The following is a 15,215-nucleotide window of genomic DNA, read 5'->3' on the forward strand; positions in this document are numbered from 1 at the left end:
ACTGATAGAGAAACCCAGGTAGAAAAGACCACAGCTCAAATGACTGTAGGAATGAGATGCTGTTTGTTTTTTGAGATAGAGACTTACTCTGTCACCCAGACAGTGGCGTGATCTCGGCTCCCTGCACTCTCTGTCTCCCGGATTCAAGGGAGTCTCCTGCCTCAGCTCCTGCAGTAACTGGGATTCACAGGGGCCTGCCACCACGGCCGGCTAATAATTTTTGTATTTTCAGTAGAGACAGGGCTTTCGCCATTTTGGCCAGGCTGGCCTCGAGCTCCTGACCTCAAGTGATCTGCCTGCCTCAGCCTCCAAAAGTGCTGGCATCACGGTGTGAGTCACCGCGCCCGGCCAGGAGAGGCTCTTTGTAATAAAGCCTCTGAAAAACTCCACACTCTGAATCAAAAAAACACGGAGCTGGAAAGGGCCTTAGGATAGTCATCAGGTAGGTTAATTTAAAAGTTCATTGGAAACATCTGAATCAGCCAGATTCCCCTCCAACACCACAGACAGATTGGCTGGCAGTAGCCACTTTTGCCTCTAAGATGAAACTCTGCTAATTGTTCATTAAAGAAAGTGAAGGCCTGGCGAGGTGTCTCACACTTGTCATCCCAGCACATTGAAAGGCTGAAGCAGGAGGATTGCTGAGGCCAGGAGATTGAGACCAGCCTGGGAAACATAGTGGACACTCTCTCTAGAAAAAATACAAAAACTAGCTGGGTGTGGTGGCGTGTGCCTGTACTTCCAGCTAGTTTGGAAGCAGAAGTGGGAGAATCCCTTGAGCCTGGGAGATCGAGGCTGCAGTGAGCTGGACTTGCATCACTGCACTCCAGCCTGGGAGACAGAGTGAGATCCTGTCTCAAAAAACCACAAAAGTAGTGTATCATGACTTGCTGTAAATTCAGCCCTTCACAGTAATAATGAAGGAGAGAAACACATTTGTGGAGAGGGGACCATGTTCACTCTTTATCTACACATGATAGACAGATAGTCAGAAGCTTTATACACCCAAGGAACCTAGGGAAAAATGTTCCCTGTCATGACTCACAATCTTCCAGCCACCCTTCCTTGCACCTGTCTGGAGGGCTGGGGGACCCAACTTATGGATCCCATCTTCCCAGGGAGAAAGAAAAATCAAAACCTTCAGTATCTCTCTTGGGGCATCCTCTCCTCTATTTGCATGGAGGATAAGGCACTCAATATCTAGTAGCCGAATGTCACATTTGTGTAATACAGAACTATATTGGGATAAAATAGAATTTGTTTCCTCTGAGACAGGAAGAGGTACGTCCACACTGACCTGGGTGGCAGCCACCTCTTCCTACAGTGCCAGGCAGGACATGCTCACAGATCTGGGGAACCTCTGCTGCTCCTGGAGCCCCACAACCTCCTTCCTGGCACCCTGTCCCTCTGGTGGTTGTGACAGCCCACACTTGGCCTTGGGTCTCCCAGCTTCTTTGCTTGCCCCTCTTCTGCCCACCCTGCATATCTCTGTCTCCCACTGTCCCTGCTGTGACTACGACTGCCTCTCCATCCTTGCACTCTCTCTCTCCTAGCGCTCCTTGTCTTGGGTAAATGATCCCACAGCCTCTACATTGTGACTGGGGGAAGAACCTGGCACTTGTTCAATTCTCCCTCCATCCATCATACACACCTGTCCTCCTTAATGTTTCTAGAGTCAGTGAGCTCCAAACTCAGCTTCTCCTGCCCCTGTCAGCTGTAGGACCTGTGACAAGACACCTACCATCTTGTCTGGGACTCCGTCTCTCATCTATCATAGAGGCATAATGACGATAGTGTCTTCCTTCAAAGGCTGGGGAGAACCAGGAGGCCAAGGTGATGGGCTACGGATGGTCAAAACAGCTCTGATCCTGCCTCCACCTGGGGCTGGTGTTTCAAGTCTGTTGTGTGTGAATGGAGCCTTAATGTCTTCATTCACACACAATGATTTGTTCTAAAACAGACTCCCCTCTGCCCTTCCCTGCCCCACAACAGTTTCACCTCTGCACCGTGCAGTGGTACCTGTGAGAAAGAGCTGTCCCATTTCAAATCATTGTCCCCACCCCATCCCCGAGGCCCTTGGTTGGTAAGACCCTTGATGGGCAGTCTCATGCTTCTGTCCAGGGGAATTTTCACTGTTGCTCCCCTGCACGGAGACTAAGTAGACTCTTCTATTCCCTGTCTATCACAGGGTCTACCGTGCACGCATCTTCTTCATTCCTCCACGTTCCCCAGATGACGATTTCATCTGTGTCTCCTCCCACATACTCCCAAATGGACCGTCCCAGCCCTAGAACTTGAAAATCGTTCAGAGAGTGAAGGCCAAGATGCCCAACCACTTGCTGCAGAATCCTGCTCCAGGACTGAAGTGTATGGTCTCTATCAAAATAAAAACTGGAGGCCAGGCAAGGAGGTTCATGCTTGTAATCCCAGCACTTTAGGAGGCCAAGGTGGGAGGATCGCTTGAGTCCAGGAGTTCAAGACTAGCCTGGGTAACATAGCGAGACTCTCTAGGCAAAACCTAAAAAAATTTAGTAGATCATGATGGTACGTGCCTGCAGTCACAGGTACTCTGGAGGCTGAGGTGGGAGGATTGCTTGAGCCCAGGAGTTCAAGGCTGCATTGAGCTATGTTCATTCTCCTGCACTCCAGCCTGGACAGAGCAAGATCCTGTCTCTAGAACCAACAAATAAACAAACAAACCCAACAACTGGAAACATCCTCCTCTAGAATGGTGGTCAGGAACATCTGTCTGCCTTGTTCCCTGATGTCTCTCCAGCACCTAGAACAGCGCTCAGCACCAGTTCGCATTCATTAGGTTTTTGTTGAATAAATGACTCTTTTGACGCAACAATTGCACTTCTAAGAATCTATCCTAAAGAAATATTTACACACGTGCACAGAACTGTGTGCACAATAATGAGAGGAACAAACAATTGGGAAACATTTGCAAATGCTTATTAACTGTCAATGACTGATAGAGGGGAATCGGATGAGGGGAGTGCATGCTGAACAGGAAACAGAGTGAGGGAGGCTTGACCAGGACGCATAGCAATGGAGAAAAGCAGATGGGAGATGCTTATAGTGGTACTTGGTGTGTGTGTGTGTGTGTGTATGGGTGTAAATGCAGAGGAGAAAATCTGACATTAAACACTCAGAACTGCCCTCAGTAGTCACATCTGGGGAGAGAGGAGGGTAGTGCTATGCTATGGAGAGAATACCTGAAAATACTTGTTTTCCAAGGTAGGTGCATGGATACACAAATTGAAATATGCGTTAAGTATGTCTTGTTCATCAATGAAAACACTAATATCTAACAGAATGGCATACTGTAGGAAAAGACAACGGAAAGGCTAACATTGAACTCTTGGCACACTAGAAAAATGATGCTAAACTTTTCACTGTTGTGAACACTGGCTTTCGCTTGCTATGCACCTGATGATGAGGGGTCCGCAGCCATGCCTATGTTCGTGAAAGGTCACCACGTTCTGCTTCTCATCATGGGCATGTGTCACATCCCTGAGGGTGAGGCAAGAAGAGAGAAGGTAAGTAAGTGGCAGTGAGTTCCCACTGCCTGATAACTCAATCTCAACTCCTCCTGACCTGCAGACCCTGCACACTCCGATTCTGCCCTACCTCAGGACTCACACAGGCCTTCCACGGTTCCTTGAAATGAACCATCTGCACATGCCACAGTGAATTCCTCGCCTGGTCTATCCATTCCTAGGCTAGTGGAAGGTGTGGCCCGCATATCAGGGCTGACCTGGGGTTTGGGATTCCACAGCATCCTGGGTAGGGAGGATCCCTGCATATACAGACAAGGGAGTAGAAAGAGCATGGGAGATCTCATCATTCAGCCTCAATGCTGTACCCTAGAAAATTATGAGAAGGGAATGATTTGGGGAACAAGTGACAAGATGGGATACCGGTACTGTAACAGAATAGCACATCTGCAGGGATGTGGGGGATGAGCCAAAGGTTCACTTATAGAGTTACTCTTCATCTTCCTCAGGGTCGCTGATCTCTTCATAAATCACCAGCTGCTTTCTCTCACGCAGTCTGTGGGTCCAGGTATGTTTCCCCCTTTTGGGTCCTATGATGGGGAAGATTGGAAAATGAGGGTTGGGTAGGCTGGAGAGTGTTAGTCTCTGTTTACTCAAAAAAAGGAGATGCCTCGCTGCTCCCAAGTGCCCATGGGCCTTCTTTATCCAGTTTCTCATTCTCTGGCTTAGAGAGGCTGAAATCTTAGACCCATTATTACTATATCTGTTAGAGTAGTCTGTGAAAAATCTCAATGTAATAGAGAGTTTGGTATACAGAAGATTTGGAGAATAGCATTCTAAGAATTCACAAGGTCTATAAAAGGAAGAGCTTCTATAAAATACAAGGGATCCCATATAAGCTTGTAGACAGCTGCTGAGAGAGTAATGTAAAAACATAGAGAGGGGACAAAACACAGCTGGGAAAGATGGTGTGTGGAGATGAATACAGGGAAGGGAGAGGGAAAGAAATGGTTTGCTGAAATTAATCTAGGCAGCAAAGAAAGCAGTACTAGATACGGCATACCACCCTACCGAGGAACGAACACTGAATGTGGAATTAAGTGAGGTGGTACCCATACCAATTCTGGCTACACTGGGATGTGTCACTGACCAACATTGTTAAGCTACATTTACCCAGCTTCTTCACTTATGAAATAGTGAAAAATACATGTAAAACAGGCTAAGGGAAAGTCCTCTCTGAGCTTGCAAACACTTTAAATGTAGTAGTAACAAAAGCTAATACTTTTCATGATCCTTCTTTGAATTTGTTCTCCACACTGGCAACCCAACTCACAGATACCTTTACCCTCTAAACCAGAGTTGAATCTGTGCTTGTGGAATCACTCATTCAAGGGCCTCTGAGGGATACCCTGGGCAGGGACTGAGGCTTCCGGGGTGCCCCAGGTGTAGACAAGGCCCTCAAGGGTTTCACAGTAGAAAGGGACCAACAGTCAAGCGATTCCTAAGCGATGCGAGTGGCCCCAGTTACAGAGCAGAGGCCAGCTGGTCCTTCCTGTTGCAAGAGTGGGTGTCTCAATGGAAGCACCAGCAGGCCCTATGAGGTAAAGCCCTAGTGAGCAGTATCTGAACTTCTTAAACAAATGCAAACATGAATGAGCTTTAAACGGCTTGGAGCTCTGGATTAGACTACCACTGCCACTGCGCCTCAGGAAAATTTTTTAACATCTCTGTACCACGACAGCCTCATGTCATTATTATGTTGCTAATAACTAGGATCTATAACATGAACTATGATTCTTCACTTCCATTTCATGGACCAGGAGTCTGGAGCTCACAGAACTTAGAAGATTTGCACTAAGTCACATGGCTTTTGTGTGGATGACAACCGAAATGTATGAGACGTTATTATTTGGAGATAATAATAGAAACATCATCATAGAGGTCTTCTTAAAGATTAAATTTATCCATGTAAACTGTTTAGAATATCTGGCATCTCTATGAAAACAAAGAGGTATTAGGATCACAACTGTTAGTATTATCAAGCCGTTGATGCTACATCAGGTGTTGTGATAGACATGGGGAGAAGGAGGCAGTGAGGGCATTTTTGATATTCCCCCACTCTTACCAGTGTTTGCATCCGTGGAGGAACAAAGGTTCTCTGGCCCTTAAAATTTGAGAGATACTCACCTTTGGGAGGATTCTCTGGAGCTTGCTGAAAGTCATCTGAGGACATTCAACTGAAAGAGAATACATCAGCATTTTTCTTTGTTGGTAAAGATTTCCAAACTCTAGAGAGACTTCTGTTGCATGAGTGCATTCTGTAGCAGAGGGTTATGAGTCCACTCATTGTTGAGGAGTTATGTGAGATTTGCTTCTGAATTATGTTTAGTCATGGTTGGTGCATTTATCTGTGGCATCAATTCAGAATTTTCCATCTCATGGTTTATCAAATGGGGGTTAAACCCCATCACAGTCTCATCTTATTCCATTACGTATCTTTTAATTTTTCTCAAATAATTAAATTATTTGGTTGGGAATCTGAACTGTATCCACTCAAGATGTACAACAACTAAAAATCATTTTACACTTGAAATGGGTGAATCTTATGATATGTCAATTAAGCTGTTAAATGTGTGATGAACCATGGATGATTTAGTCCAGTGGCTCTGAAATATTTTCAGTATAAAGACACTCCTTTAATGTCAAAAATTTGGCAGATACTCAAGCACTGGATTTTCAGACCTCTTATAATGATTGTGGGAGATCGTAGAATCTGGCCTGTTTAGTTGGGGAGTAATAGGTCTATTGGAGACATTTTGGACATTCTGACCTTGTCTTATAACTGTGTTTTCAGAGCAGAAGAGCAAGTAAACATATATGTCCCCTTAATAGTCCTGAAATCCACAAAGATCTCTATGCAAGAACCTGTCTTTTTTTCACCCTATGTTATCTCTGCTCACTGAAAAGTGGGAAAGCTTTCTGTGTTGGATGAGGGATCACTCTTTCAAACTCTCTTCCAAGCTCATCATGGAGATTCAGGGTTGTTTGGGAGTGAGAAGGGTATTTGGTTTTTGTAAAATAGAGATCAACAGCGATCTTTATTACATAATATTTTCATTATCCTCTCTCATAAGATACTTATCCAATACCTACATGTTGTTAATCAAACAAACTCTGGAAGTTTTTTGCAGATCTGCACTTTTAATACATTCTTTTAAAATTTTTTTCACTTGTAACGCTTTCTTAACTGTCCTTTCATTCATTAACAGTGCTTAGCAAGAACAACATGTCCTTTAAAAAATAAATATTTCAAAAACACAGAAAAGTATGTGGAATACTATTGAGTCCAGTCGCATCTCAACGGTACCCCACAACTATGTTAGACCTGATTTATTTATTCAGAATGTTAGAAATACTATAAACAGGCAGGGAGTGGTAGCTCATACCTGTAATCCCAGCACTTTGGGAGGCTGAGACAGGTGGATCACCTGAGATCAGGAAGTTTGAGACCAGCCTGGCAAACATGCTGAAATCCCGTCTCTACCAAACATACCGAAATTAGCTGGGTATGGGGGTGGGCGCCTGTAATCCCAGCTACTCAGGAGGCGGGGGCAGGAGAATCACTTGAACCCAGGAGGTGAAGGTTGCAGTGAGCTGAGATTACACTATAGCACTCCAGTCTGGGTGATAAGAGTGAAACTCCGTGAAAACAAACAAACCACAAAACAAAACAAACAAAAAAACCCCTACTATCAACAAGTCACGGCTGAAGCTGTCTGTGCAGCACTCACCAATCCCTGCCCTCCCTCCTTCTCCACTTACAGTCATTGTTCTCAATTTGATGGCTTTTTATTCGCATTCATGTTTTTATACATTTACCATTTACTTATTATCCATAAAATATATATTCTTGTTTTGCATGTTTTAGCATTTTATGTGAATGGCCTCTGTAGTTAACTTTCTGCAAGCAATTTTTTTTTTCACTCAGTCCTGATGTGTATGAGGGAACAAATGCCTGAGGATCTTTCCCAGGTAGCTGAGCTGAAAAGTAGTTGGGCTTGAGGAGACCCTTTCTATCCCCTTCCCATCTACTCACCCTGATTCCCGCCATTATGGTCATTATCAAAATCATTCCCCTGGAAGTCTGTGGCCCGTTTATTATGCATGAAAGGTGGGAGGGTGACCTTGAAACCTAGAAAGAAGCCAAATGTTTATTCCTTAAGAGACAAGCTTAGGCCTGGCACGGTGGCTCATGTCTGTAGTACCAGCACTTTGGGAGGCTGAGGTGGGAGGATAGCTTGAGGCGAGGAGCTCAAGACAAGCCTGGGCAACATAGAGAGATTCCCTTATCTACAAAATATAAAATAAAACTAGTTTGGCATGGTGGCATGTGCCTGTAGCCTCAGCTACTCCATAGGCTGAGCAGGAGGATCGTTTGAGCCCAGGAGTTTGAGGCTGCATTGAGCTATGATTGCACTACTGCACTCTAGCCTAGGTGACAGAGTGAGACTCAGACTCAAAAAAATAAAAGAGAGACAAGCCGAGAGAAGGAAGGTAGGGTGGGTGGTGGTGGGGGTAGGCGGTGCCGGAATGCCACAGAGACAGTTGGACTCATCCGAACAGACGCCTAAGGGAGAGGAATGTGCAGGATCCAGGTATGAGCTCCACTGTGGCCAGTCCCTGCCCTCAGCCCTGCAGGATACAGAAGAGCAGAACATCCAGAAGCTGCCTTGCGATTTTTCCCTGCACAAAAGGAAAATGTGGCGTACTTTCTGTAGCCTAAGAAGTAGCCAAAGCAGAAAAAGGGATGCTCATGTGTCCCCAGACTTGCCTGTACCTAGAACTTTCTGTTACCTAGTTTAGTCATGGCCTCATAGTTTATCTTCATATACACATAGATGATTTTCTCTGAGGCTTTCATCTTTTCCCATTCTTTCTTAGAGAAGTATTGGGCAATATCATTGAAGGCCTGGAAAATAAAAAGGAATTCTTGCAGTGTCTCAGCTAGGCATGTCTGCCATTCAGCTGGAGCCGCTTCCTGTGTGCTGGATCTAGGAAGTGGGGATGATAATCCGTCCTGGCTGATGCCATGGCTAACTGACAGAACATGGGGGATCTTCCCTAGCTTCTCCCCTGCCACACAGTAGGGCTTTAATGCTGCTGGCTGACTCCCTTCCCACCTTCCAGAATGGACTGAGAGTCACCAAATGTAGTGCACGGTCACAGACTTGTCTCCAGGGATGCTAGGTGATGACAGAGTGAGGGTGGGAGGCTCCCAAGGGTCCAGATCTCCCCCGAGACCCTGCTCCCTGCCCTCAGTATCTCTGTCCTCCCCTCCTCAGAAACCTGGTCACCCCACACTGTCCCCTGGGCTACTACTCTGCAAAGGCGGGCAGATCGCTTGAGTCTGGGATGTCCGGACCAGCCTGGCCAACACAGAGAAACCGTCTCTACTAAAAAAACCAATAATAATAATAATAAGCAGGGGTGAGGTGGCACACGCCTGTAGTAATGAGGCGGAGGTGACAGGATCGATTGAGCCCAGGAGGAATGATTTGAGTGAGCTTTTCTTTGGAGACAGGGTCTTGCTCCATTGCCCAGGGTGGGGTGCAGTAGTGTGATCGTAGTTCACTGCAACCTCTGCCTCCCGGGTTCATGCGATCCACTAGCTGTGTCCTCCAAAATGCTGGGATTACAAGCCTGAGCTACAGCGCCTGGCCCAAATTTCTTAAGTTAATAGAGAGTTCCTAGGAAAAATCCCATACCTGAAAAAGTTAGAAACTGACAGGAAGGATTTGAGATGGCGACCTGCCTTATTAAAAGTAGATAACAAATGCACCACGGTGGGGGGAGGGGTAGGAAGAATGGAAAGAGAAAATCAGCACATGCTTACTCTGATTTTGGAAGAATGGAAAGAGCGGGCCTACTCTGAACTTAAAGTAGCCAATCCCAGGGGATGCTTTATTCGGGAAAATCAGTCTCCATCCCCTCTTCTCCCTCTCCCTGCCATCACTGCTTGGGAAGGTTGTCTCACTGGAGCCTGTACTGATAGACACTGCATCAGCTTCGCTTGTCACGCCTACTGTTCTGACTTCCGATTGGCCAGATCGAGTTCACTAACTGCCCTGATTGGTCCATCATCCTCGGGCAGTGACATTGCAGAATATTGTCTCCTCCTGCCACTGCGACAAAGTGGGAGGTCCTCAGGCACCATCAGGAGATTTTGATCTCTCTGAAGACCCTCCCTGGATCTTGGGTTAAACATCTATATTCTAGTCTGAACTGTGGGAAGAAATAAATGGTCAATCTGTCGTTTTTCTACTTGAAAGACACAATGTTTTCCGAACTAGCACACTTGCACAGCTTTGCTGGACTTAGTCACAGAGTTCATTCTTCAGTGGCTTCTACATCTGTTGCAACTAAAACAAACAGTCCAAGGCCCTCTAACCTATGATTACATTTTTGAAAGGGAATCTAAGTATGGTGTGCACAATTACCATTCTTTACCTGTAGTCCTGGAGAGAGGAAAAGATATTTACTTATGGGATGTGATTGTGGTGTTGGTAAAATCCGCCGTGGCCAATCCTCCTGCCTCGTTCTCGGGACTACAGGCATGCACCACCTCGCCCCCACTAATATTTTTATTTTTGTTTTTTCAGTAGAGATGGTTTACTATGTTGACCAGGTTGGTCTTGACCTCCTGGTCTCAAGCCATCCCCCCGGCAGGAAAGGATTTGGGGGTCAGGTTCTGTCAAGTGAAAAATGTAGATATTAAGGGCGTAAGAGTCTCATTATGATATGAAGACTTATTCTGACGTCTTGGGAAAAGCTGTCTACAGTGTGGAAACATCAACTTCTCATCCTGATTTGTCATTCGAATGTCTCTGGTTATAGCATTGGACAGTTTGGTGAACTTTTTGTGTGATCCATACATCGGGCATGACACTTGTTCTTTAAAATTTGTGCAGTTTTATCTTATAGGACTTGTACATCAAAAATAAAATCCTAAGCCCTCTGCCCCCACCCATCTGAATGAACGTTCTCCTAAGCCAGGACTGTTTTTTTTTTTTTTTTTTTGAGACTGAGTCTGGCTCTGTCGCCCAGGCTGGAGTGCAGTGGCCGGATTTCAGCTCACTGCAAGCTCTGCCTCCCGGGTTTACGCCATTCTCCTGCCTCAGCCTCCGGAGTAGCTGGGACCACAGGCGCCCGCCACCTCGCCCGGCTAGTTTTTTGTATTTTTTAGTAGAGACGGGGTTTCACCGTGTTAGCCAGGATGGTCTCGATCTCCTGACCTTGTGATCCGCCCGTCTCGGCCTCCCAAAGTGCTGGGATTACAGGCTTGAGCCACCGCGCCCGGCAAGCCAGGACTGTTTTAAAATGTAACCAGAGAGACGGTTTCAGGCCATGACAGGAAGTGGGGGTCAGACATGCTTCATTATACCTCTCTGGCATCAACATCAACAAAGACTTGAAGTCTGATAAGAAACATGTTGGCCGGGCACGGTGGCTCATGACTATAATCTCGGTACTTAAGGGGGCCGAGGAGGGTGGATCATGAGGTCAGGAGATCAACACCATCCTGGCTAACACAGTGAAACCCCGTCTCTACCAAAAATACAAAAAATTAGCTGGGCATGGTGGCACACACCTGTAGTCTCAGCTACTCAGGAGGCTCAGGCAGGAAAATCGCTTGAACTGGGGAGCCGGAGGTTTTAGTGAGCAGAGAAGGAGCCACTGCACTGTAGCCTGGTGACATAGTGAGACTCCGTCTCAAAAAAAAAAAAAAAAAAAAAAGGTTACAATCTGTTCTGTATGAAGCGTAGTAGCTGAAGGCTTCCTCTGCAAATAAGAACTTAAAAAAAACTAAGAACGACACACTTCACATAATCAACTTTTACAATGATTAAAGCAGAGTCCTGCTTAGCATTGCACAAAAATTCTCCTTTGTGATCCATTCGTTTTACTGCTGTTGACTTTATTGCTTATGCTTTCAGACAGAGACACTCTCCTTTGACCAAACTTGAGTGGGGCTCCTCTGAGTCCTGTTAATGACTAGGTCCCAACCTCAGGCTCTGTCCTTCATCTAGGTACTCTGCCCATTTAGCCTGTTTCAGCAAAAATCCTGTCAAGTCAGTTTAGCCAGAATCTCTTGCACCTGAGATTTCCTTCAAGTAATTTCCCATCTTTTGACCGCCCCCCCTGCCCCGCCCCTGCTCCTACTCCTTGACTGCAAATCCCCACTTGTCTTTGGTGGAGTCGAAGTCGATCCTAATATAACTCTCCTACCGCAAGACCCCATTGCAGTGGTCCTTGTACCTATCACAGTAGTCCCGCCTCTGAGTAAATTCGTCCTTACGATCTTTTTTTTTTTTTGCTTTCAGAGACAAAGTCTCACTCTGTCACTCAGGCTGGAGTGCAGTGACCTAATCCTAGCTCACTGCAGCCTCAAACTCCAGAGCCCAAGCAATCTTCCTGCCCCAGCCTCCCGAGTAGCTGGAACTACAGGTACGCACCACCACACCCAGGTTTTTTTTTTTTGGTTTTTGTTTTATTTTCAGTTCTCTACAGACTCAGGAACTTGATATGCCCATCTAATTTTTGTATAATTTGTAGAGACGGGGTTCCGCCATGTTGCCCAGGTTGGTCTTCAATTCCTGGGCTCAACAAATCCTCTTGCCTCGGGCTCCCAATGTGCTGGGATTACAGGCATGAGCTACTGCAGACTGGCCCTTCCTTACAGTCTTTAATAAGTGCAATAAATAGTTGTTTACTTAAACATTTTCCTGTGTCTTCAATCTCCTGAAGTGTTATATGCCTGACATTGCCTTACTCCACCAAATATAAAAATTCCTTTCTTTTGCTGGGTGCAGTGGCTTACTCCTATAATCCCAGGACGTTGGGAGGCCAAGGCGGGCAGATCACCTCAGGTCAGGAGTTCGAGATCAGCCTGGCCAACATGGAAAAACCCCATCTCTACTAAAACTACAAAAATTAGCTGAGTGTGGTAGTGTGCATCTGTAGCTCCAGTTACTCAAGAGGCTGAGGAGGAGAATTGCTAGAAACTGGGAGGCAGATCATGCCACTGCACCCCAGCCTGAGTGACAAAGCAGACTCTGTCTCAAACACACACACACACACACACACACACAAAACCTTTCGTTAAACACTTTGGAGTTATTACACCATTGTATCCTTGCCTCCAGTGTGGAAGAAATAACTTCTCTTTTCTTTCCTGTCCCTCCTCCCATCTTCCATGTTTATAATACCTGCAGTTTTAGTTCAAGGCTATAACTTTTAAAATTTACAATCTAAACTTTACACCTTTCAATAAATTGTACTATTTTTCTCCTCACCATTGCTTATTGAAATCACCTCCTTCCTTTTAAATTTACAACCTCTGCCTCCCATGTTCAAGCGATTCTACTGCCTCAGGTTCCCGAGTAGCTGAGTCTACAGGTGCGTGCTAACACGCCTGGCTACTTGTTTGTGTTTTTATTAGAGATGGGGTTTCATCATGGTAGCCAGGATGGTGTTGATCTCCTGACCTCGTGATCCGCCCTCCTCAGCTCCCTAAAGTGCTGGGATTACAGATGTGAGTCACTGCGCCTGGCCTAAAATTTGCCTTTTTAAAAGGTTGTTTATGGTGTCTTTTGACTTAGATGACACTTTAATTTTTATATCTTTAACTATGTCTGATTCATTGTTTATAGCCTTGCTGTAATGTCAGGAAGTGCCTATGCCAACTCAAGATGTCTTACACTGTAATATTTTCCTAAATTTTCATCTAGTTCTTTATGACTTCACATTTTCACATTTACATCTCTGAATTTTTAGAATTTATTATTTTATGTGGTTCAGAGTAAGGATTTATCTTATGTTTTCAAATGGTTATACACTTGTCAACAATCCTTTATTATACAACCCATCTTTTGCCCACTGTTTGGAAATGCATGCTGAAGTTGGTATAAAAATTAGTCTGTTTCTTGACTTTCTATTTTGTTTCACTAATCTGTTTCTATGTATATTAATTTTTGATTGTTGTTGTAACAAATTGTCAATAGCTAAGACAATGCTGGGAGTGGTGGCTCATGTCTGTAATCCCAGCACTTTGGAAGGCCAAGATGGGTGGATCGCTTGAGGTCAGGAGTTTGAGACCAGCCTGGCAAACATGACAAAACGTCATCTCTACTAAAAATACAAAAAGTAGCTGGGTGTTGTGGCGTGTGCCTGAAATCCCAGCTACTCGGGAAGCTGAGGCAGGAGAATCACTTAAACCTGGGAAGTGGAGGTTGCAGTGAGCTGGGATCACCCCACTGATCTCCAGTTTGGGCGACCCAAGTGAGACTCCATCTCAAAAAATATTTATATAGCTAAGACAATTTTTGAAAAAGAAGAATAAGGTGGGAGGAATGGCTCTATCATATTTCAATACTTTTTATATAGCTACAGGAATCAAGACTGTGTAGTATTGGGAGAAGAATAGGCACATAGATCACTGGAACAAAACAAAGAACCTAGAAATAACCCCACACTGATTTTTTAGAAAGAGACAAAAAGAAGGAAGGATCGTCTGCTTAACAAATGGTGCTGGAGCTGTTGTAGAGCCATAGGCAAAAAAATAAAAAATAAAAAGTCCTAATCTTCATACCTTTATACAAAAAAGTAACTCAAGTGGATCGTAGGTTTAAATCTAAAATATAAAACTAAAAGAAAACTTTTACAAGAAAATATAGAAGAAACGTCTGAGATCTAGGGCATAGTGAACGGTTCAAAAAGCATAAACCATAAGGAAAAAAATAAATGAGATTTCATCCAGTTTAAAACTTGTGCTCTGCAAGAAATCTTGTTAAAAGGATGAAAAAATAGGGTATGACCTGGGAGAAAATGTTTGCAAACCACATATCCAAGAAAGGACTCACATCCAGAATATATAATGGATATGTAAACTACTATCAAAACTCAATAGTAGGCTGAGTGTGGTGGCTCACACTTGTAATCCCAGCACTTTGAAAGGTCGAGGTGGACGGAGGGCAGATCCCTTGAGGCCAGGAGTTCAAGACCTGCCTGGGCAACATGGCAAAAAACCCATCTCTACTGAACTACAAAAATTAGACAGGCATGATGATGCCTTCCCATAATACCAGCTACTCGGGAGGCTGAGGCACAAGAATCGCTTGAACTTGGAAGGCAGAGGTTGGAGTGAGCCAAGATCATGCCATTGCACTCCAGCCTGGGTAACACAGCAAGACTCTGTCTCAAGAAAAATAATAATAATAAAAAAACCTCAATGGTAAAAAATACAAACAAATAATCCAATTAGAAAATCATGAAAAGATATGAACATACATTTCACTGAAGAGGAAATAAGCAAATAAGCACATGAAAAGATGTTCAACACTAATTTGCTTCACTAGATGCAAATTAAGACCACGATGTGGTATCACTACACACTTATTACCATAGCTAAAATAAAAGACATAGTGACAACACCAAATGGTGACAAGGATGCAGAGAAACTGGACGTCTGATTAAGCGCTGCTGGGAAGGTAAAATCTTACAGCCACTCTGGAAAGCAGTTTGGTAGTTTCTGATAAAACTAAACATGCAATGACCATACAATTCAACAATTACATTTCAGATAAATTAAAATGTATGCCCATTCAGAAACTTGTACGTAATTGTTCATAGCAGTTTTACTTGTAATAGTCGGTAGCT

The 15,215-nt window shown here is 44.6% G+C and overlaps 1 protein-coding gene across 1 annotated transcript; it reads right to left on the minus strand.

The window, feature by feature from the left end:
- Window positions 1–5,001: 5,001 nt before the first annotated feature.
- LOC112616319 (protein SSX5-like) lies at window positions 5,002–9,657 on the minus strand. The gene is made up of 6 exons (XM_025373307.1): window positions 9,622–9,657; window positions 8,603–8,743; window positions 8,355–8,469; window positions 7,597–7,692; window positions 5,688–5,737; window positions 5,002–5,052 (listed from the first exon to the last, which is right to left on the minus strand). The coding sequence occupies exons 1-6, from the start codon at window positions 9,655–9,657 to the stop codon at window positions 5,002–5,004; spliced, it is 489 nt and encodes a 162-aa protein (XP_025229092.1).
- Between the last annotated feature and the right edge of the window lie 5,558 nt (window positions 9,658–15,215).

The sequence above is a fragment of the Theropithecus gelada genome, chromosome X, assembly GCF_003255815.1.
Source record: "Theropithecus gelada isolate Dixy chromosome X, Tgel_1.0, whole genome shotgun sequence".
Classification (NCBI taxonomy): domain Eukaryota; kingdom Metazoa; phylum Chordata; class Mammalia; order Primates; family Cercopithecidae; genus Theropithecus; species Theropithecus gelada.

Coding starts and splice junctions, on each gene's coding strand:
- LOC112616319 (XM_025373307.1), bottom strand. CDS start 9,657: ATGTCACTGCCCGAGGATGATGGACCAATCAGGGCA. Junction 8,470..8,602: donor GGGAAGATCCCCCATGTTCT/GTCAGTTAGCCA, acceptor TTTATTTTCCAG/GCCTTCAATGATATTGCCCA. Junction 7,693..8,354: donor TGAGGCCATGACTAAACTAG/GTAACAGAAAGT, acceptor GCTTCTTTCTAG/GTTTCAAGGTCACCCTCCCA.